The sequence below is a fragment of the Varanus komodoensis genome, unplaced genomic scaffold, assembly GCF_004798865.1.
Source record: "Varanus komodoensis strain SLA01 unplaced genomic scaffold, ASM479886v1 scaffold14_1, whole genome shotgun sequence".
Classification (NCBI taxonomy): Eukaryota; Metazoa; Chordata; class Lepidosauria; order Squamata; family Varanidae; genus Varanus; species Varanus komodoensis.
Window position 1 is genome coordinate 22,134,666 of NW_025335438.1, and position 24,951 is coordinate 22,159,616.

Sequence of the window (24,951 nt, forward strand, 5' to 3'; positions counted from 1 at the left end):
TTTGATTAGACATGGAAAGGCTTGTCTTTCTTACTTGTTGTGTGGATGTGATTCTCATGATTACTTCTGAGTAGACTTGTTTCCTACTACAAATTGGTAAAAATAGAATTCGGGGGGGGGTGCCCCACCCACACTGGGATAGAGTCATGAAATCAAGCCACACCCCTGCATTAGCATATCAAAGCTTGATTGCCAGTTTAACAAAGAAACCTCATTAGTGTATCAGAACTTAGGGTGGGTTTGCAAGACAAGAGAAGTCAGAATAAGATCTTACTGTTGCAGCAGTGCTATGTTGTCTGCACCCAGTTCCAGGATTCTTGCATGATAGGATTAGTTTTCTGAAACCACAGAATCAATGGTATAAGGTTTCCACACTTCCAGGACCCCTCTGGTTGTCAGAACCCAGGATTACCAGTTTACCATTGTTGGGATGGAAACATCATAACGTTTCCTGGCAGAAGAACTCTGGCTGCCACTAGCCTCTGATTTCTACTGCCCTCAGCTCCCTAGCTACAGATGTGTCATCGCTCACTTTATCGCTCATTCCCATCGGATGAGCAATGTGTCCAAATCCTTTTTTATTTTTGGAAATAGGGATTCGGCATGGGAAGACATGGAGGGAGAAGGGGGAATCATGGTGGAACAGTTAAGACAAAATCTCTGTGTGGGTTGAACAAGCTGGGAAGTGTTACAGACATACAGGTGCTCTTGTAGCGGGAAGGGGGAAACTCACCTCAGAGTTCCATTAGATCAATCAGTAAGAGGTTGCTGTGGTCCTCAGGCAAGAACAGATGAAAGGCAGGATTTTGCCCAAGGGGAATGTCAGAATGCATGGTGAGGCCAGAAGGATTGATTGAGGTATACAGAAACTGTACAGCTCAGGAAACTGCATAATAGTCTGACGGGTAATTCTGGATAAAATTCCAGATGCTTTGGAAACAACACAGGGTTGTTTGCCATGCCATGTGAATCCAGCCTCTACATTGGATTTAGTCATAGTTGGAGTAGACACATTAAAATCAAAAGGGCTTAAGTTGATTGTGATTCACTTGAATAGTACTAGTTTGAACAAGTCTGCTCTATAAGTATGACTAAGTCTGGATCCAGCTTTACTTTTTCACATTTTGCCAACCATATTTGCTGGGATTAAGAGATTTTAAAAGCAGTTTTGTGTAACTTCAGTAACACCTGCCAAAAACAGACCTATGAAGCCATCCACATAAAAGATCTCTTTTTGAGCTTGGCACACAGCTATATCTCCTATCCAGGTCTTGCATTTCCTAGCACCTTCTTTCTCCCACTCATGCATCTAATTTCTATCCATCCCATGATACTGATCAATAAATTTATCTGTACATTGATTACATTATCTGGCCTGGGGCAAATGCTTGAAGTAGCATGACAATAATAAGGCGTAAGCTAATTATTGCTATTAGGAAGGTGTGTCTGTGGCTTTTTGACTCCAATTTCTTATGTTGTCTACCAAGTAATTTCACTGCAGCATTGATAATGTGAAGGAAGAAAAAATGGAGCTAGTTAAGAAATTAAATTTCAAATGCCTGAAATGTTATCCTTGGTACATATATATGTACATACATGCAAGGGTACAGAAAACAAACTGTAAATAGTAGACTGTAAAGCCAATGATGAGGTGAGATGTGATTAGATTAGATTAAATGTACCTTTCTTGACAAACCTCAAGTATATTTAGGCAATAACTTAGTTGAGACTAATAACAGACCAACATGGCTAACCTTCAAGAGTGAATTTTCTTAAAATGCAACCCCATACATTCTTTTCAGTTCTTATCATTTGAACCCAACTTTTGCCAGTCTTAACTATGGTAAGTGAAAATAAGCCACCTTTAAATCTTGGCTGGTGTGTTTCCACCAACTACCATTGATTTTAACCACAATTTAAAGGGTCAGATGACACATAAGCTGTGTTTAATCTTGAATGAAAGCAAAAGACTCTAGTTTCCTTGCAGTCACATCTTCATTTGGTGTTATGTATGAACTGGTGCAAGCTGTCGGTCCAGCTGCCAGTTCAGCATCATTTTACACATACTTTGGCTTCCAGATGGAGCTGAGTATCTCTGTTGCTAGTCCAAACATTCAACACAGCGTCCATCATACTGAAACAAACTGTCATTATAATAAGCCCCTCCTTTTTATTTGCAATGTTTGTATACTACTTTTTGTCCAAAGAACTTAGAGCAGAAAGCTAGTCCATTAAGAACATGGACAAGAGTGGGAAATAGTTCATGTTACCCCAAATTGGGGTAAATTGGACATCTCCAACTATATTGTTTTTATACCGTTATTATGTTATTTATTGTTGTGAGCCGCCCTGAGGCGTCAGCGAATGGGGCGGCATAGAAGCTTTCGAAATAAATAAATAAAATAGTGGTTTTCCAAAGAGCACCCATTGAGCTCTTTAGCCAAACAGGGATCTCAGTCTAGGTTCCACCACTTTGTCTTAAATATACACACCATGGAAGTTCATGACGCTTCATAAGAATTTAAGAACCATACTGGATCAGTCCAATATTCTGTTTATATGATAGCAAACTGGCTGTTCAGAGCATCCCTAAAACTGGATATGAGTTCCCCAGTGAGTAGTTACACGGGCATACTGCCTTTGATGCCAGAAGCAGCACATAGCCATCAAGGGTAGTACCCACTGGTAGCCTTCTCTTCCCTGCATTTGTCCAGTTCCTTTTTAAAGCTATCACATTGTGTTAGACCTTCTTCATTTTCTATCTATTCATTATAGATCTGGATCTATTGATTCTGAATCATTTGTTGGGAGAAGGAGCAAAAAGAAATGCACCTGAATATTGGTGTAAATGAGTGAAGTCACTCTGAGAAATTTCTCAGGGTACAGGACATTTCTTACAGGTAGGAACTGGATCAAAAGTGGTAGTGGTGTGCACAATCTGCTGAGAACCTTAAATATGAGTAAAAAGTTCTTGTTTTCTTGTTGATCTTGTTAAAAGGACTTTTAGCAACAAGAAAACCAAACCAAAAATATCTTGTTCAGCCTTCAGGCAGACCTGAGGCAACAGTGCTAGAAAGCCTCAAGGAAATCCTTGGAGGGCGGGGAGGTCATAAAGATCAAGCAATCTGGGAGGCTGCAAGGCTAGAACAGGATACAAATGAAAAAATAAAGAATGTACACCTCACCACTACCACTCATCATCCACCAGCTTACAGTAAGATAAGCACTGAAGCCCTGCCACCTGAGAAGGTTCTCCAAAATTCTCAACATTCCTGAGAAAGAAGCTGAAAAAGAACTGCCACTTTTGCAGGGAAATGAGGTTGTGAAAGGGCAGGTGGGGTTTTGGTACAGAAGTGGCTGCAAGTACCAACTCTGGTTGATCATCAGGCCAGTGCAATATATTTTACTATGCCACCTTCCTCTCGCATTCCACATACTGAAACCAAATAGGCTGACAACTGAATCTTTCAGCATGAGAGATGGGACAGCCAAAGGCAGACAGGCAGGTTAGATGGCACTAGGGCAGCCATCTTGCTAGTCCTTCACCATCTATTTCAAGAGGCAGCTGTGCTGCATTCTACCCCATGCCTCATGGTGGATCTGTTGCCAACTGGCCATGCCTTGTAGCAGCACTTGTATTTTATAGACTTTTAGCCTCTTCCATCATTATTAATTTGTGAGTACAACACAAGTAGTCTTCAGTTACTACTTTAAGATATATATTCTCAATTTGTTGTAGGAGTACAATTATAAGATTTATTAATAACTAATTTCTCAAGAGCTAGCCACAGTTTACACAGACTATGCAACAATGTGTAAAACAATGTTGCTTTGAAGAATAAGATGTCCAAATATTGTAAGGGTGCTTAATACAAATCACACTATAGTAACAAGTAGATATGCTTGAATACAACAGAGAAGTTCAAGTAGTAAAAAATACTCAGACAGGATCAAAACCAATGCTTTGGGTCACCCAAAGAACTTGTGCTGGCCCAGTGACTTATTTTTCAACAACCAACTCCTATGTGATATCATAACTTGCCTTTGAAACTTCCCTCAATTTCCAAAGTGGAAATTGCTGTGCAAAACGAATGGCTGTTGTCTGAGGAAGCCTCGAGACCCCCTGGGCTCAAATGTCAGTACGATAATTACTTGGATCCACCAACTTCCTTTGCCTGATCCTGATATATGAGAATATAATGGTTTCGAAAGGAACAATTGCTGCTGTGGCACTTGGAATTCCTCATTTGCAGTGGCTGCCTTTGCCCCTGGCTGTCTGCCCCACAGTTATGACACTGTGCTCACACCCAATGGAGCACTCAGAAGATACTATTCATTCTCATAAGCTTCCCATTCCATACCACACATGCCTTAATAACAGACAGTTGCCTGGTGTTTAATGATGGGATCGGAAATAATAGCACAATAGAACTGCAGGCTACACACTAAGCTGCGCAACTGCTTCTATTGCAATGAGTCCTATATGTGACTGGAATGTAAATGTCCCTGTATATGACAAGATGAAGGAGGTGCTATTAAATCACTATCTGAACTTCCATGGACTTACTCAGTCCTACTAGAATGAATAAGGACTGAATGGTTTAGGTGATTGTGTGTCATTATTCTCACAATGAAAGGCAAGCTATGTGTCATTCACTTTGATGGGATAACAATCAGTAAAGGAGCAAATAAAAGTGTTATTAGTTTCTTAGGAAGAATCATATATTTATATATTGTTTATGCATTCCTCTTTTTGAGTGACTCTGGATATATGTCCTAAATAAAATTTCCCAGAGGAAAAGAACAATTAAAAAAGCTGTCCCCACCCCATCCCCAAAGCTGCTGTGACTTCACCACAAATACCAGACTGAGAATCCAATCTGTGCATTTGAACATATTTGTTCAGTTGAACAATTGCTTGTTTGAGGCTACAGGTACATATGTTACAGAAGACAACTGGAATAAGCACTGCATCCAAAGAGAACTAGATCTAAGTTTTTGACATGGAGTGATTAATAACTTTAGGTGTTTTCAGAGAGTGAGCAGTACTTACTCTGATGAGTGACAGGGTAATGGGCCAGAAGACTACACCTTAAGGAAGAGGTCATATAAAATTAGTACTATCAGAAACATCACCTTTCTAAAGCAAAAACAGTCACATCTATTGCTAGCACTTTCTAAGGAATTGTTTCCCTTGGTCTACCCCTTGTTTGGTTCCAATATTGAATAAACCCATTCCTTTAAAATTGCTATCTGTGGTCTGTATTCTTCTTTCCCTGAATCTTTTATGAGATGTTAATTTATTCATTAATATTGTACCCCAAACTTCATACCTCAGATCTCAAGTACATGAAAGCAGAACAGAGTACATAGTATTTCTAACAATATATGAGTGACATTAACATGCTGCACTAATTCTATATTCTTTCTTTACAGATCCTTGCAAACAGCAAAACAGGTAAAAGGGTCAAGTGGTATGTCCAGTGCTGTAAGCATTTTGGTACCCAACAATATTTGTCTCTGGTAATTTCTTACCAGGGTACAGTCCCATCATCACTGTGAAAACAAATTTTGTGCAGTATTATACTTCCATCATAATTCAGCCACAGTTCTATGCATTTTGACAATTCTGCTTGGTTTTAATCTCATCTCTATAATACCATATATGCAGGCACATTGCCATTGCTAGTCTCAAATGGCAACTTTATTTTTTTCTTTCAGCTGCATTTTAGAAAGTGGGGGCAATGATTGGGAGAACATAATGACCAACTTGTACAGAACTATCATGGTGTTAATCAAGTCATGCTCGGTGTTACTTTGATGGTGAATGTGGAATTGGAATTAAACCAGCTATATTCCATTGTACAGCATCCTTTTCCTGAAGAGTAAATCATAATTACATCACCATACATTTCATGGAAATCCAAATACAGCTGGTGGAACTCTGGTTATTTAATTGAATCCTGACTTTCTCAAATGTTAATGTGAACTAACTAATATCACCGTAAACTGACTAGATGAAGACACAGAGGAATACCTGTCTAATAAGTGATCATGTGAAAACTTATCAAGATTGTGAATTTGTGAAAGGCAATCTGCTTCAGATGGTAGTGAGAAGCCTGGCATTCACAAAATCAGAAGCCCCACCGAGATGGCAAGTTACAAAGAATTCGCAATGAACTCCAGTAACATAAAGGCAATCTGTAAAGAGAAAGAGGCCAGCTTGGAAGCTACCAATTCCATTGTCTTACTCATTCATGTTCTTCATAGCAGTTTGCATCCCGGGTCAGATTGGAGCAGATACTTTGCAGGTTACCCAACAAGAAATGTAATAAAATTTTCCATCTCCATTTAGGAAAACTATTATAGCAGCATAACAAGTTAAGAAATATCATTGTTTCCAAAAGTGATTACAATGAATCATTGCATTGGGAGATTAATACAATTTCTGCAAGACATGCATAGAGAAACAAAACCTGATTTCAATGACTTCCTTTGAAATTTCCACCCATTTTACCAAAGCATCTATTAAACCCATGCATGTTTCAGTTTTTGAGGTTTCTCTAATTAGAATAATGTTTTCTACACTCATTGTAGAATAAGTGGAAATGGGTACTGTGAGAGAGGTGCAAAGGAGGGACCAGCTTGGGTGGGCTGGGCCTTTCTCCTTTGCTAGTATACTATTTCAGCAGCGAAACAGTTGTTATGCTAGATAGTAGTTAAATACATACAGACAGGAATTCAGTGTTGAGCCCAGGATGGCTCCCTCTCCCAATTTATTGCTCCATCAGAGGCTGGGGGCCTTTGTTGTTGCAAACTGCCCAGAGAGCTTTGGCTGTAAGGCAGTACAGAGATGATGATGATAGGATAAAAACTGACACAGGAGCTCATCCCTGTACAGAACCGAAAGTATGTAAGACCAAGGGAATATAGATTATATTTCAAGACATTTCATTCAAATGCACTACTTTGTTCCCATGGTCGCAGGGGCTGTGTTCACACTTAACACTAAGCAATGCTGCATAGTTACCACGTGGTTGTTTGGTTGGTTATTTATGTGAAACTTTTTTAGACTGTCCCTTACCGGGGTCTCGGGATGGTTTAACAATAAGACAAAATAGGATAAAACACAGCATCCTAATCAAAATTTTCCAATCAACTATAAATTCCCATATTTAAACAATCAAGGCTTAAAACATTGGGAAAATAAAAAGGTTTTAGCCTGGTGCGGAAAAGAATAAAGTGAAGGTGCCAGGCAAACCTCTCTGGGGAAAGAATCCCACAACTGGGGCACCACTGCAGAGAAGGCCCTTCTCTGGGTAGTCACCCTCCTTATCTCCTTCAAGGAGGGCTCCCAGAGAAGGGCCTCTGCCACAGTTCTTAAGGGCAAGCAGGCAAATATGGAAGGAGATGCTCTTTCAGGTAACACAACATAGTTTCATACCCGATTGACAGGTTCCGGCCATCCTATGGTTTCCATTCTTGCTTGGTTTCCACATCCTCCATCATTCCTCCTAATGGCAGCAAGTATCCCATCTGCCCCCACAGCTGAAATTGAGTCCCAGGGGGGCACCACTCCTGCATACTTGCCTGCTCCACCCTCATTGGTACACATTTCCCTGGGTATGTTCTCAGCCAGCTGCTCCTGGCTTTTCTGCCCACCCAGCTCAGCTAAAGTGGCCACTTACTCACTACAGTAGCACTGTCACTCTAGATTAGTATTCCCCTCTGCTGCCAATGTGTAAGCACCCCCTCCTCTGCCGTGCCTCTCCTTCCTTTGCTGCAGGTATGTCCACACTCCCCCAAGCACAGGGCTCACAGGGCTGGAAGGGGCTGCCTCCCTCCTGCAGTCAGGCACATGGAGGGCATCAGAGCAGGCTGTGCCCTCCTTCTGCACCATGGCTGGCTACAGACGGGTGCCCCACCCTCAGAAGCCCCTCTGCCTCCCACCCACATTGTCATGGGCAGAGGCAGCTTGGCCTAGCACCCCTTGCCCCATGCCAGGGCTTGCTATGAGCAGTCCCATCTGCTGCTGCCACCCTCCACCCATCCCCACAAGAACCGCATCACTCTTGCAAGACAGGTCTTTTTTCCCGCAGTATCATGAGGGCTCACCTGTAGGGAAAGGGTGGCTGGAGCAGAGGCATGCCAGGTGTTAATAAATCTAGCAGCCTCTTCTGCTGGTTTGTGAGCTCTGCTGCACTACAGCAGTGCCCACATACAACTCCCCACCCTACACTAGCATATATCCAGCCACAGGATGTAGACTTTCCACTTCTGCTGCTCACTATGCTTTGTACTGCCCACTCCCTAATTGCAAGGATATATGTCTACACATCTACCTGCGTAACCAGCTGACAGCAAGGCACTAGAGTCACTTGCAGGGGCAGGAAGCATCTGCACCTTGGCCCCAACACCCCGCTTCTCTCTGTTCCAAGAGTATTCTCCCAGAGCCACTGGGAAAGGCACCATGGATCTTCCATGGATCACACCAGGCAGTGGTGGGTGTCGATGAGTTCAGACAGCATTGGGGGGATGTGACAGTGGGGCTTATTGAAAGTCCCGAGGAATACCAGGGATGAGCTGGGAGACAAAGACAGGGTGGGAGGCAGAGTGGGGGACATTGGCTTTTCAGGGTGCTTGCCCTGTTGCTGATGTCCTGCATGTAGCCCATGTGCTGCTTTCATTTAGAACAAGTTTGCTGAAATGCTTCTGTGAAAAAATCAGTGGCAAAGCACCTCACAAACAGTGATGTGCGAACTGCAGCAATCACGTAGGAATGCTAAACACTGCTGTCTCCAAGGTCCCTGCTGGAGGCAGTGTGCTTCTCTGCGACTGGTGACATGCCAAAGCCACAGGTGGGCATCTAGAGGGAAGTGCAGAAGGCAGAGATGGGAAGGAGGTGCTGATACATTTGTTGCTAGGCACATCTGTCCAGCTCAGCTGTCCAGCTGAGCATTCAGGCAGGAACCTCTCCTCCAGCAGCGGCCACTCTTTTCATAGAATTCTATGGTAGGAGCATGGAAACCATGTTTCTGGATTCATACAATCAAACAAGCCATGCAGAATCATGGAAACCAAACACCACACCACTGCTTCTCTCTGTGGTTACATGGAAACCAGGTATACCACAAGGTTGCTAACAGGGTCCAGAGAACATGGCAAACCAAGCCACAGTGGTATCCTGCATGGTTTAGCATGATGCCTGAGCCTGTTTTATGAGCCCTGATATATTTCATCCTGTCATCAAGAACAGGAATCTAGAGCACAAAGGCAAGCAAAGTGCAATTCAGTTTCATTAAAAGTTGCATACTTCAAACACAACAAAGGATTATTATCAAACAGTGGTGGCTATCTATCCTTGGGTACAATTAATCCCTTCAGTAAAGGAGGATGGCCAGTTTTAGTCTTCAGGTGAAATTGAGACTTGAATTTCTTCTGGTCATTCTAGAACTCCACTGATGGAACAATCAAAATGTTCTGGAATCAGATTACCAGATTCTTCATTAAACCCCTTAGATGACAATCCCACATTTGTGTGGGATTATATCCTTTTGAGCTCAACTCAACTATTTTGAAGAGAAATATATAGGGTTGCACTCCTGGTGTCATTCTGTCTTTAACAGCATGACTGGAGCTAGTTGTATTACATAGTTCTTATTTAGAGGAATCTCTTGACTAGCTATCCATCTTATAGTGACTTCAAAGTAGCGACACCAATATTTTGGAACACTCTGCTCAGGAATGTGTGGGTTGGCCTGCTGGTTTTTGCCATTGGGTGAAGACATTTCTCGTCTGCCAGCCTTATACCTGCTAAGAATTTATTTTATTTTGAGGTTCTTTTATCTATATGCTTGTGGAAACCAGATGTACAGTTTTATATTGTATAGTGGTTTCAGACCGCTGTGAGCAGGTCTGAGTAATGGATGTTCACTAGAAGAACAAGATATGAGTTTCTATATAATTTCATCAAAGTCAATAAACACAGGCACAAAGTCACTCCTATTGCTATTCTGTAAAACTGGTCATTCAAACCATGCAGTGATGTCAGCAAACCAATTCAGCAATGTCACAGTATCAGGAAAACAAACAGTTAATTTCTGCACAGCAGTGTCTGAATCAATGAGTTCTCAAAGTTTAACAATGCATCCTATGACAATTATTATATTAAGACCTCAAGTGACATCTTAAGTCATTGCTGCTTCCCTAGTATCCAATGCCAATGTCCCTATTCCATTGTGATGGGCTATGCTCTTCAGGGCTTCTCCTTAATCCTTGCAGTCCTTAAAAAAAAAATAGACCACTATGAGTAGCACAGCAAATGATTTAACATCCTTCTCCTGAGTGCATTGTGACATTGTTGTAACCAGTAGCTAAACACACAAACACACAGTGCCAGAATGTAATGCATTAAAGGGGGGGGGGAACGTAAAATGAACAAAGTATTACTTCTTGGCCCTTTGCCTGAATTGCATGACATTTCATAAAGGAAAAAAAAGTTACATTTGTATTACAGCCTTAATTTCACCCCAGCATTTTCCTTTTCGATAGAAGTAGCAACTCAAGACAGGGCAGATATTACTACCCAAAAAGGGGTCTCCAGTCTTTATTATTGCAGGGGACCCAGAGACCAGTGCCCCCTGTGGGGCTTCACCCTCTCTTTGCTCTTGCAGATGTCACATGTTTGCATGACAGGCAAACTTGTAAATACAGGAAGGCACAATAATTGAAAAAGCTACACCTGTTACCCATTTAAATATTACCAATTTTTCCCAGCTTTCCTGAAAAAAAAGTGGGCAAGCTACTTGTTCTGTGATGCTTTCAGAATTTACTTCTCCAGTGATACTGTTGAATAAAAGCGATTTGCTTCTGATTCTCTTCTCATGGTGATTAGCTAAAGCCTGAGTCCTCCCTTCTTGTTCCTCCTCAGTGGTTCATACATTGTGAAGGTGGAAGAGGGATGGCCACCTTCTAATCAGAGGGAACAGTTTCCTAGGAAAGGGGTATGAACCAATATATCTCAGAGCTGATTCAGTGCTGTTTGTTAGTTCTTGAAGTAGGAACCTTAAGGGCACATTCCTACGCAAGTTTAGACAGAAAAACGGTCTACAACTCCCAGTATACTCCATAAAGCTATGTTTTTAAGGGCTGCAGCATAAAAAAAAGCTGGATGGAGGACCTGTAGGACTTGGGAGGGTGTAACATGGGGTGACTGCTGGTTGTTCTAGTCCTCCATAGTGCTCATCCACCCTAGTCCTGCCACTCTGATGCCAAATGAGCAGAAGACAAACACTTTTGAGCTGTGTTTCATTCAGCACAACTCTCTAGCTCTGATACCGATCTTTCTGAAAGGGCACAGGCTTTTTGCTCCAGGGATCCCACCATGGCATATGCCATTTTCATACAAATTGCCAAAACCGGAAACTAAAACCCACCCATGGAGGGAATCCCTTCTACAGAAAAGTTGCACCCATCCTTCTGAATTTTGCAAGTATCTTAGCTTGGGGCGCCTCTATTGTGTTCGTTATTTTCATAACAATTGCTCTCAAAGAAGATAAGGAGATAAGCATATCTCAAAACTGTATAGGCTATTCTTACACAAATCCTTGTTCGTTCTTCTAAAACCGGACAAACTCGATTCCTTAACTATACTTGGGCATTTCTTAGTATTCCATGGAGAAATACAAAACTTATCAGTAGTTCTATTTGTTTTTAAAAACTCACAATTTGAAGGCACTGATCACAACCCCCCGCACATTCTAATGTTAAACTTGCCAGGCAAATATCCTCGTAAGAGTCTAGTATACCTGTAAACTGTAAAGACCACAGCCCTGCAACTGCCAGCATACAGAGCCAGCACGAGAGTCGCAGGACCCCTTTCCGTTAGGATTCCCCGTAACCCTGGTCTCAGAAAGCGAAACTAAGTTAGGAAGGGACTTGCTGCGTTACGCGATTGCACAAAAAACTGCGCCGAACTAAAGCGCTCCGGGAGAGGCAGCAGGCGAAAGGTTTCCTGGGTGGGAGGGTACTGCTGCTGTCACATCGACGTTGCCGACATCCGGCTCACCTGCGGAGTCAGCCCTGGGCGCCAGAGGCGTCCTGCAAGGCGGGGACAGCTACGGCGAGGCGACCTTGCCTGCCGCAGGCCGCCTCCCACCCTCGGCCCGCCTTGCGAACCTCGCTCGCTCGCCCGCCCCGTCCGCACAGTCAGTGCCGAAGCAATTGGGGCGGGCAGGCATCTCCGCTGTGCCCAGCGCAGGGCGGGGTTGAGGCCGAGGGAGTTTCCTGCTCCACTCCCTGGGCAAGTACAAAGAAAGCAAGCATGGAAGGACAAGAAAAGGCCCCTCCTAATTAAAGGAGCTCGCTCAGAAGCGCCGCCGCCGCCGCCGCCACAGCAAGCTCTCCTCCCTTCATATTGCCCCACCCTCGCTTGCAGCTAAATCCTCCTGCGAACGGGAGGAGACAGACGAAGCCGGAGTTAAGGAGGAAAAAAAACGGGGGGGGGAGAGAAGAGAGGGAGAAAACCAGGTTCTTCTCCTCCTCCTCGATCCACTAGCGCCGCCGCCACCCTCGCAGCTGCGGACCGGGGCAGAGAAGCGCAGGCACACCTGGGCGCCGCCGCCTGCAGCTCGCCGCACGCACGCGGCACCCGCTCGGTTCGCTGCGGCATCCGTCGAGCGCCCTTTGACCAGCCTCGGCTCACCCGGTGAAACATGGCCCCGCTAGCAAGCGCCGAGCGCCTGCGCAGCGCGGCGTGGCTCCGGCTCCTCGCCGGGCTCCTGGTAAGTATGCCCTGGGAGTGCAGTTCGCGTGTGCGCGAGCGGGGCCAGGACGGCGGCGGCGAGGCAGAGGCGCCGAAAGACGCCGCAGCGGGCGCTCCCAGCGGAAAGGCTGTGCGGCAGCCACCCGGCCGGCCGGCGCTCGGGCACTCGCGGAGCGCCGTCGGTGCGCGCCCGACCGCGCTTTGCAGGCAGCCGCTTTGGCGCGGCGGGGCGAGCGTGCGACCAGCCGCCGGGGCGTGTGTGCCGGGCACGGGCATGGGAGACTCCTTCCAGCACACATGGAAGAGCTGTTCTTACTCTTTCTTTTCTGATGTTCTTGTCGGTAATAAAAACTGTTCGGAAAGTTTATTGCTCCGCTCCCTTTCCCACGCGCCTACGCAGAGCGAAACGGGGAGAAAAATGCATCGAGACACGCTGTGAAGATCGGAGGGGTTGTTTTTCCCTGGGGCGGGGCACTTCTCCCTAGGTTCGCGGAAAGTGGCCGCCTGCTTTTCAAGGAGGGTCTCGGTGTGTGCGCTCGAAATGAAGGTCAAATGCCCCCAAATGCTGGCATATAGGAGCGTGCTAATATTTCGAAGGCAACTGGTGGGAACAGATGACCAAGCTGCAATTTGCACTCTGGACTGCCTTTTGACCTCAGCGAGGCTGGAAAAGGGGTGAGGGAAATATCTCCCCGGAGAGGAAACCTCCCAGGACCCACGCCTGGTCTCGGATTTCTGTTTTGCGTTTTGCTGGGAAAGGCACTTAGGTGTCCTTAGGTGACGACGACGGTAGCCTTAAATGTTGCCCATGCCCAGTTCCATACAGCTTTGCCTTTGCATAAGGAACGCCTTTTGTTTCTAGTGCATTGGGACAATCTTAAAAGAAGCCATGCGCCTTGAAATAAGTTGCAGGGGTTTGCCATGGCTCCAGTTAATTTTTTCCTCTGATCTGTTTACCCCACCTCGCCCGACACCTCTTTGTGTTGGTTTTGAATTGACTACATATTCTCTTCCAGAGATGGCTGTTAAGTAAAACCATCAAGATATTTCCTTGAATGAACTGAAACTTGCAAGTGAGGCAAGCCCAAGCTTTGGACTGCATTTCCCTGGTCATTTGCTATCAGTAAATGATTGTTGATCCGAGAGCCTTGGTTTCTGTAGCCAGAAGTGTTTGTGTAACAATAAAGTCTTAAGTAAATGTGGGACCCAAGAGAAATGTTACTGTGGTGTGAGAGCAGTATTGTGAAAGAAATTTTTGTAGAATGTTTAGATGGTTTGTAAGGTTTTGTTTTCACTTTATGAAAACAAGTTCTTTGGTACATTTAGTGCATTACTTGCTATGAATTGCACTTCTAAGCAGGCATCTACCAAATTAGGGAAGCACGTACAAATTAAGAATGGTTTGTCAAATGCAAAGAAGAGAAAAAATTATTTACTCTCTCTGTGAAATATCAATACTAATTTATTACATTACACAGTAAGCAGTATGCAGTATATCTTATATTTGTAAACCCAGTAAAGACACTTGTGGCATTTCAACGGTTAACAAATGTATTACGGCATATAGTTTCATAGACACCCTGTTCTCTGTTCAGTTTTGGTATCTTGGTAGATGCTGTATGCATTTAACAAAGTGGGCATTGGCTCTGGAAACTTATGCCATAATATGCTTGTTAAGCCTTGTAAGATGCCTATAGATTTTTGCTTCACCTCACTAGCATAGCTACCCATTTGTACCTTATTTCCACTAAATTTCAAGACAGATGTTTGTATGGGAATAAATTATAAGGAAACACAACCTTTTTGATCATTATGAAAGGGGTGCTTAGACATGCTAGTTGAAAGTGAAACTCCTAATCCTTTTAGAAGGGTTTTTAAGGATTTCTGGATGCCTCCCATTTTAAGACAGCTGCCTTATTTTGAAAGGATCTCCCTTGGGTCCGGGCATCCTAGTGTCATGGAAAACAAAGGGCTTCATCTGTATAGATACAGATATCTTTATATCCCGGGAATGGGGAAAAAGTCTCCAATACATGCAGTAATGTCAATTTTAGGTGTAATTTAAACAGGTGTGCAAATTTATCAGTCTTGCCTTCATAGCAGCAATTCATTGATTTGTCTTTTCAAATAATAATGCAATTAATGATTACTACTGATTACTACTATTGCAATTATTCTAACTGTAACTGTCAAACAGCAATCACTCTTACTAATTTAAATTTAGCCAGAGAGATTCTGCTATGGGGCAGTATATAAATGAAATAAATAACAACAAAACACTTTAATATAACACAGAGACAGAGAGGGAGGGAGGGATCATAATAACTTGATAGGAAACCCAATTCAATTAGCTTCCATGTTTAATGTATTTTGTACACTAAAACAGAATTATTCTGTCTCACAACAAGAAAGGATGTTTAAAATGAAAATTATGAGTTCTTTCTACCAAGCACAGATTTGACAAAGCCATATTCATTTCCATTTAAAGTAGGGAAAGCCTGGTGCATTTCCTGTTAATGTGTGATGCTTTGAGTGAAATTCTTCCTACTGAGAATCCTGGTCAATGCATGTGAATCTTTCAGATTTGCTTATGTGGCCTGCAACAACAAACAATTTTCTATGAGATTTACTTTGCTTTGTGGATGTGCTTTCTGAAATTCCTCTGCTTTTATATTTAGCATGTCTTGCTGCTGGATGGTGTTTTGCACCGTAGACTTTCAGTAGCAAAACATGTATATATTGTGATAGCTAAAGTACAGTTAGTGGTGTGCTCTTCTACAACATGCATTGCTTGATGGTGTCCCATTGATTTCATTGTCTCCTGTTTGTTCCAATTAATAGCAACTTAAAGTTGTTATTCTAAGCACTTTCCTTGACATTGATGTAGTTGTCTCTCAAACAAGTTATTTAGAATACAGTATTAAATCTGATTCAAATTCTCTTTTTCGGGGTATATCTAACATTTTTGCCACAACACTATAATTTAAAAACTGGTGTCATTATGTACAATTATTTTAAAAATGAAAACACTGCTGAAGAGACTTGAGGCTTGTTGCCTCTGTCTGGCTCAACATGGGAACTCCACAGATAACACATTGGCCTGAAACATTAGCACAGAATAGGAATGGAAAACTGGATCTTGAGAGTCCCATCCCTGGCACTTACAATTCAACTGAGATTTGCAGGCTTAACATATTTGCTTGTGCTAAATTACAGATGTATCCGCATTAGCACCTCTTTGCATGGATGCCAGTGGGAGGGATCATGTGATGAATCATGTGACATCTCAGTAGGGCTATTCTACTGTAAGATGGCTGTTGGCCTTGCATGTTCCAGGTATCCTGGACAGGAGGAATGCATCCTTCCAGATAAAATTATTAGTGTTATTTTTCTCTGAAAGACTAAGGGCAATGCTGTCTCACTGGGCTTCTCTTTTATATTGCAAATGTACACCGTGTTGTCTGTTTCAGATCATATGAGTTACAATTTTGTATGGCCATTTGTATCTAAAGGTGCAATATGACCTAGATGTTGCTGCTCCATAAAATCTCTAATCTGTCATTTCTCACACCACTATCATTATGCATTGGGGAAGGTTCCCATTCACTGAAGGAATGTGTTGCAGTCACTGGGGCCCATGCTTGCCCCTTCCCACCATCCATAATGAAAATGCTGCCCACCCATCCACGTGCATAGACAGTGTGGGAGAGGACTTTCCGTGCATGGAGTTCCTTAATGGCAGTGGAGGCCTGTCTGTGCCATTTCCCATGCTGCCAGAGCACATGAATGATGAAAGCATTGGGAAGCCTGGCTAACATTACTTAGGACCAATCATTCGTTGTTACACACTTGGAAATGAGAGTTTTATGTTTGATATTTCTTAATATGATTGAAATTATGGGGAAACTAATCCACATGTAAAGTTTATATCAGTATCCTTTATGTACTGTGTCAGCTATAGTTTTGCTTATATAAATATAACTAAAATGTAACTTTAATTCTTTTTTTTTCTCCAGGTACTAAATTTATTTTGTGAAGCTTGCGAGAAAGTGACTTTTAATGTGCTTTCCACACTAGAGGCAGGGACATTAATTGGCAGAGGTGAGACATTGGAAGAAATCACTAGAGCAGAGGTGGGCAACAGGTGGTCTGCAGACTGTACACATCCCACTAGGGATGCGTGAGGAATCAGGTTTGGGGGTGGGAATGCACTGGGCTTCCTCAGCTCCCTGGACTCCAGCCTGCTTTTTCTCTTCCCTAAATTCATTTCATGCCTACTGTGGCTATCTGTCAGGAAGCAAATTCAAGCAAAGTTCTGCTTCTTCACATGTGACTTTGCCCAGAAAATTATGTACTTTGCACAAAGAATCTACTACTAGTGTCCTTGAGTGTTCATGGACTTGATCTCAGCTTGACTTGCTTTCTGCCCAGAGCCAAGTGTGGGAAAGAAGTCTGGCAAGTGAAAAAGTGCTGGATTTCAACCTTATCTTTGCATCCTCACACCCTACTAACCTTGCTCATGCCCTCCTCCATTGTTTCTGCTGTATTTGGCTCTAAGATTGGCAACAAAGCAGCAAAAGCATAGGGTTCAAACAAAACAAGGACTTTCAATTGTTTTGCTGTTGCCCATTATTTTAGGTGGCAAGGTTGGCAATACATCAGGCGCTTGTTCGGGCTCTTTGGTGGGGTAGGGTGAGAACTGGGAGCCAGACCTTCAAGAGGTTGCCTGACCTACACTAGAGTCTCCTCTCTGATGTTTTTATAGTGCTTTCTGTGTTGTTTCTGATTTTATTTTTTGCTGTGTTTACATTACGTATTTATGCCTGCATATTTTCAAGTATTCAGGGCTGTGTATTCAGGGCTTATACCTACTTAAGGAGAATAAGCTTGAAGCCCAGGACTGAACTCTTCAGTACACTTAGTAGAGAGTAAATCCCACTGAACACAAGGCTTTTATCAGAAATACACACACACACACACACACACACACACACACACACAATTCTGAAGTTCTTAGGTGTGAGAAAATAAGTTTATTTCAATTATGATTGTAAACAACCTTATGAACACCTCAGCTGTAAGCAACAAAATTACCAAAAACATTGTCAGGTTTTCTGGACCTTATTCTCAAGAGTGACTCTGTTTATTCTTAGTTGGATTTGTAGATGTACACCATTCTGAGGGCTCTGGGTCTATTACTTCAAATTTATTTGATTGGCACTGGAGTACCTTGTGTTTGAATAAATGAAGCTTTAACTGTTCATGTGCCATCCAACTAAAGTGCCTCTGTGCAACCCACCCAATTTGCTGCCCATTACTGCTAGACTAATTTTATCTAAGTTAGTTTGAGGAATGGTCAGCCCCACATAATGCATTGATTAGGCTTGTAAAGTGCTTTACCAAGGCATCCAAATGTTTAGGGCATATTCAGTGGTGTTCTTCTGCCAGTGGAACAGACATTACTAGTGGACTGAATTACCTATCCAGAATCTGCAGCCACACAAATCCCCTCCATATCTTCTCTAGAGGACTAGGGGATCCTCTGGAGAAGATGTGGGAGGTATTCAGAGGGCTGATGGGGAGAAGGAGAACTCATACTGCATGAACAGAAGTCTGCTTCTTTCAGTTCACTGCTACTTTTCACCTATTTCTAAAGCAAGCTTCCCTGGCCAACAAATATGTGAAAATGAGTATATAAACTTTAATAGCTTGAATGTAGGATTCCATCCTAAGGCATATCACTGAATATATATTTAGAAGTAGGAGTGGTATCAATTCCAATCCAGTGTCAGAAGTTATACATAGACTTTAATCATTGCAAGAATATACAGAATATAAAAGGTTTAGGGCATAATTTTATGCACTTATAGGTAGAACAATATTCTACTATTTCACTCCCTGGTATACCCCAGGACTTGAAGGAGTATTTTGTTTCTAAAGAGGTGTGGAACTATGACTTTCAGGAAGTCGGATTAGGGATTATTTTTGGTACTTAGTTTTTTTATTATGGCTTTTATATTTAATACAGTGAATCTGGAACAGTGTTATAAGAATTCTGACCTGATCAGTTCAAGTGATCCGAACTTCAGAGTTCTAGAAGATGGGTCTTTGTTTACAACAAATGCTGTTTCATTGTCTTCTGAGAAGAAAACATTTACCATATTGCTTAAGAATTTGCAAGATCCTCAACCAAAGCAAATACATGTTGATTTGCTGCCACATCCCAAACAGGTAACTGACATTTATTCATATAGATATGTTTTCTATTTAGCAAGGTAGATTTCGGTTACATTCATCAGTAGTCAAACCTAGCTGTAAATGAATTTCATGGGTACTATCAGTGAACCACTGTTATTCTGGTTCACATTAAAATGTTTAGAGAGTACTTGTGCTTTAGTTAATGTAATTCCAGTATCCTTAAAGGGACCAAACCAACTTGCAACTATACAAGGCATTAAGCGATGGGATGGCATATAAAAACTCTAAATAAATAAATAAATAAAGAATTTAAACCATGTGCTATTGCAGGTTGAAGCCACATGGTCTTTAGTTCTCCTTCTTCCTTGTTTTTAGCATGTAGCAAACCAATATGCATGACAATTTGAGTTTTCTTTCCCTTGCAAGCTGCTGTTGATCTGATGGAGAGGAAACAGCAACTCTTGCACTGTGCTGAAGTTATACTTCAGGACATGATGTAAATGGGTCATGAAAAAAGAGGAGGAGGAAGAGGCACAATTCTGCTGCTTTCAACTGCAATTTCAGTTTCAAACAGATATAGTTATGGTTATAACATAGAACTTTAGAAATAATGTTTTAATCTCTTTTCAGTTAAAATTGATGTAGCAAATAAATAATGATCTGGACAGGAAACCCTATTTTGGGCAGTGAGGAACCTATTGAGCATGAGAGATAGATTTAAAAAATAGTTTCACATGGTTGAAGAATTTAAAACCTGCTTTTCCAAATTTCATAGCAGAGAAAAAGGAAGTAGATTCCATTGCTGCAGTACAGTAGAGAAAAATTAAGTGGATTCCCACTGGCAGGAAAAGGGGAGGGAAACAGTTTCTGATAATTCCCCCTGCAGTACCTTCATAGCAGGTGCAGAGGGTTACTCAGTTTTCAGAAGACATGAGGGCTGCGGGGGGAAGATTGATAGAATAGTAGGATTGGAAGGGGCCATCAGGTCCAACCTTTTGCTGGTGCAGGATACCAAGTCACTCCATCCCACTCTGATTGGCAAAGAGAAACTTGACAAGAGAAAATTAGCAAAAAAATTACTCTCTTCCCTTTATACACATGGGCGTCTCCAGTGGAGCAGAGCTCTTGATTAATTTCTGGAGAAAAACTGATGGATGGAAGAGAGAAAAGCAAATAATATTATTGACTCTGCACATTATTAATGTTTGTTTGTTTGTGTCTCCTAAACCCAGATTCATAGAACAGGAGAGACTGTTCTAAGACGAACTAAACGAAGGTGGGCTCCAGTTCCAACTATTATAATGGAAAACTCATTAGGACCTTTCCCAATGCAGATTCAGCAGGTAACTATTGATAAAATAGGAGATAAAGCTAAAATTTTCTTTTCTGTATTACCTGTAAAACATATGCTCCATGAACAAGATAAGCTGAAGAAAGCCTATGAAAGTTATTACCTTAGAAGATAACTGACTTTCAAGTGTCTTTGAACATGAATAAAGACACAGCTTGGTCAGTGTGTTACCAGTTATTTATCAGGTTGGCAACATTTTTTCATCTTGCTCAAAGAGGATCTTATATAGGAAACTGCAGGCAGTTGCTTACCTTACTTACCTTTCCTATACAAGACCTGTTTCGGATGTGAAAATGATACCTCAAAAGCGTTCAAGTCTGTTCCCTTTTATAAAATTCTTATAGTTTAATCATGTAACAATTTCTTATAGTTTTCAGTGTTCTTTATATTTGGTAGCCACAGTGATTCAGCTGATCATAGATTAATATGTTGCACACATATATACAGTGTGTGTGTGTGTGTGTGTGTGTATAAAGTAGGGATAGATTCCTGCATGTTGGTCATTGCCCCTTAAACTCTGATTACAGCTTGTGGCAAATGTTTAATGTCAATCTATTTCTCAGATAACAATGGAGCAAAAATAGTATGCTCTCTTGGTTTACTAAACTCTCTAGAGTAAATGTTACTGGAGTAAGTCTCAATGTAGTTAGCTTATCCATTGACCTAGCTGTTAAGTATAATAGCATAACCATTAGCAGAACTAGTATGGTAATTTATTATAATTCAGTCCAAATAATGATAAAGGGATAGACCTGGAATGCTAGCCACAGAACATATTTTATCATTACAACATTTGAACTAGTTTATATTATGGCCAAAAAGATTATGATTTGGATGCATCTTGTTCCAAGTGAAACAAAACACTAGCTTACCTAAGAGCACTAACCCAGGTTCTTTGAGTTGAGGAACTGCTCCTATGCTAGCTACAAAGCTCATCTTCTGATTCCTAAATACTGAGATATGAAAGAACTGAGAATTATTCTAATATGCAGTGGATAGGACAGAATGAGATTTGCAGTCTGACTGCCATGTGTGAATATATATAAATGAACTGCACCTGGGATTTCTAGAAAGGCCTGTAATAGGTTGGTTTTCAGTGCTAGGCAACTGCTTTCCTGTAGTTGGTATTTAGAGAAAGGTGCAACTAGCATGCATTTCAAGTACACAAATAGCATCCATGTTACTGGATTTTTTGTATGCCCTTTTTATTTTCCTCAGATGAATTGGAAAATAATGTGGGTCATCAGTAGGTTTTAGTAGCATCCATTGGGTAACTAGATGTGATACAACAATAACTAGTAGCAGTCATTAAATTACTACAGGGTTACTTCTTCCAGATAAAGTGCTTCTAGTTAGCTTCATTAAAGCAAATAAGACTTAATTGCAAGTAAGTGTGCTTATGATCACAGCCTGAACAATATAATCAGAATTTTGCTAATTTATACACTGTGAATACTTTCAAATGCCTGGATATTTTCAGTGTTTTATGAATTCTGTAATAATCTGGGTATCCAAAAATTAAAGACAGAGTTGTACTTCTTTTCTGAAAGGCAGGATGTAAAATTATTTTCTTTTGCTTCTTTTTACATAGCTCTCCTCCGATACTGCTCAGAGGTATAACATCACCTATTCTATACAAGGCCCAGGTGTTACTCAACCACCACTAAATTATTTCTATATTGAGAAAGAAACAGGAAATCTCTTTGTTACTTGCCCAATAGATCGGGAGGAATATCCAGAATTTACGGTATGAGTGTTAACTATGTCAATTTGAAAAGGAATAATATGCAAATAATAATTTCATGCATATTTTAAATGGATAAATCAACAGTTTGTATTGTGTTTTTCCCACATTGAAAAAATCTTCCTCTTTTTTCTACAGCTAATTTGCTATGCACAGACACCAGATGGATATACACCAGAGAAACCACTTGTACACATCATCAGAATAGAGGATGATAATGACAATCCCCCAGTTTTTGTATCAAATCCTTTTATTTTCTCTGTGCCTGAAAACAGCAGACTTAGTAAGCAGATGTATTATTCAAGTGTCTTTTCAATTGGTTTTATACAGTGCTAAGAGCTGGAAGGAGCAATCCTATGGCCCCTAGGCAGGATTTGAGGGACCATGGAATGTTCCAGATTTCCAAGTCCAAGGTCAGCAATGTACTGTGACCCTGACCCTGAGAATCGGAGCTTTGATCCACCTCCCTACTATAGTCAGCATGGAAAGAACCACACTGGGTGCTTCTCTGCTCTCAGGAAGATTAAAAAGTCCATCTAGTGAAAATATAGGGTGTGAAGATAGGGAGGTGAAAAGTGTCTCTCCCACTTCTGCCCTTCATTGGATGAGAGCAAGCCTCCACAAAGTCTGGGACTTTGCAATAGGATTTTGTCCTTTGGCTAAAATGCTATTTCTACTCATCTAGGAACAAGTCTTGTTGAATTCAGGGGGCTTATTTTTGAGTTAGATGTGCATAGGATTATCTTATCCTTCTTCTGATGTTTGATGCTAAAATCAAACCAATGTTGGGTAACTGTAATTTGTTTTAGTATTGTGTTTTAGGGTAGACTGCTCTATCACCTTGGGATGGGCAGATTAGAAAACAAATATATGCAACCATTCTAATTAGGTATGCCTTTTAGTGCTGTGCATTTGTCTCAGATATGACATGGGTCTGAGACAAATATTTCTGTTTTGGAGATACTTGAACTGCCTTAATATCTGAAGTGACTCTGATCTGAGTTATGAAGATATGGTGTAGGCTGGTTCCAAGATTTTAAAACTATTGTGTAGTTTTTGCAGTTTTCTGATGTTACCTTTTGGTCCAATTTGATACATTTTTGGATCTCCTCCAAGCTTTTATGTATTTATTAGATTTTTTTAGCCTACCTCCATTAGATGCACAGCTCCCTGAGCAGGTTACAAACAGAAGAACATGCCATATGGCAGAGGTGACTGATAGCTCCAGCTTCCAATTAGGCGATGTCTTGACCAAAGATTTCCTTGTATTGTGGGAGATACTTTGATACAATTCTGTATCCAGTTATCTGGAAGTGGATTCCACTGAACCCAACAGGATTTACTTCTGAATAGGCATAGTTTATACTGTTTGAAATTGGTGAGAATTAAACAACCAACGTGTAGCCCACATCTGGTATTTTATTTCTAACACTGCAAGCAGGACACTGTAAGTTTTGGCTAGCCTTATTGGTTGAGCCAAAAAAGCTTAGTTGGAAGGCCCCAAGTCTGAGTAGCCATCCTGGGCCTTTCCTGCTAGAAGTCAGTGTGGTGAATGCCTGGTTGGGAGACAGGTGCAAGCCTTGGTTTGCAAGCCATGTGCTTTGCAGAGAATCATGTCTGCCCCTTCAGGTTCTGTGTTCTGCTCTTATGCTTAATGGCACTGAAGTATAGTATGGGTGTGACCAGTGTAAAGAAGGGAGACCTGCTTTCATTGGGTCAGTTTGCGTGTGACAGCAATCCATCATGGTAAATCACCTCAGAAGGTTGTCGTTAAGTACCAGGCAACCCTGATGAGCCAGGCATGGTTACTTTCCTCTTTCCCCATTCCTTTCCCTCTCATTCCTCCTGATGAGCCAGGCATGGTTACTTTCCTCTTTCCCCATTCCTTTCCCTCTCATTCCTCCTGGTGATACCCCAGAGGTCACCAAAGGAAGGAATAAGGCTCCTCTCTTTGACAGTTGCATTCACAAGTCAGCAGTAATGCCCCCTCTTACCCTCTCATGGGAGGAGATTCTCAAGTGCACATGCTCCTTTCTTCCCTTTCTGCCTCCCACATGTTTGGGAGAAAGCCTTTGCCTCTGCCTTTTATTTAACCACAGCTTGCCATGTCATCCAGGCCCAGAATTGTGGCTGTCATTAAATAAGGTCAGTTTAAACAAGGTGGTATCAGTAACTGTGTTTTAAATTGGTTTTGTTAGAAACTAACCCTAATTAAAGCTATCCACAGTTTGTTGATGCAATTAAATAAAAATGGAAGAGAGAGCTTCCAAAGTCCGGTTGCATGAGAGATGAGAGGAGGAGAGAAAGCTTATGAGCCAAGGTTAATTACGGCTCATTCAGATTCATGCATCCCACACTAAATTATGGTTTAGTGGGACATACAGACTATCCTTTGCCACAAGGGACATGGGGTGTACAGCTTCAATAAGAAGCTGTGGCATGGTGCTATTTAATAACCACGTCCTTTGAATATTACTTAACTGGTGGCAGTGTTCATGTAAATTCTCATATATTGCAATTTTGTATAACCATTAGGAGACAATTCTACCCTAGGCATGGTGACTTTTGAAACTGCATTAGGTATTAATTCATACAAATATATTAAAAATGGCTAAAGCAAACCTATTTTTAATAGAACATGAAACATTCTGGCAGTTTTTAAGTAGTTTGCCTTATTTAGGATCTCTTTGATATGAAAGGTGTAGCTGTACCTGAGTGCTATCCTCTGCCATGAAACTTCTGTTCTCAGTGGGTCTAGCACTGCTCAGTGGGTCTAATGAAATGAACAGAGCTTGTGTAATAGCAGTACTTTGTGGGGGGTGACCATAGTTTTACTAATGCCATAATAAATAATTGTATATTGCTATCTTTTCAAGAATTATAGCCATACCAAGT

At 41.7% G+C, this 24,951-nt stretch overlaps 1 protein-coding gene across 2 annotated transcripts in view; it reads left to right on the forward strand.

Moving 5' to 3' along the window:
* The first annotated feature begins 12,698 nt into the window (after nt 1–12,698).
* The window catches only part of LOC123020533 (desmocollin-1-like), a 35,910-nt gene continuing 23,657 nt past the window's right edge, over nt 12,699–24,951 (forward strand). For both annotated transcript variants that reach the window (XM_044424365.1, XM_044424366.1), the window contains exons 1-6: nt 12,699–12,782; nt 16,780–16,864; nt 18,792–18,994; nt 20,194–20,304; nt 21,904–22,059; nt 22,195–22,339. In XM_044424365.1, coding sequence (XP_044280300.1) covers nt 12,714–12,782; nt 16,780–16,864; nt 18,792–18,994; nt 20,194–20,304; nt 21,904–22,059; nt 22,195–22,339 — 769 coding nt within the window. In that variant the 5' untranslated portion in view covers nt 12,699–12,713. The remainder of the gene's footprint in view (nt 12,783–16,779; nt 16,865–18,791; nt 18,995–20,193; nt 20,305–21,903; nt 22,060–22,194; nt 22,340–24,951) is intronic.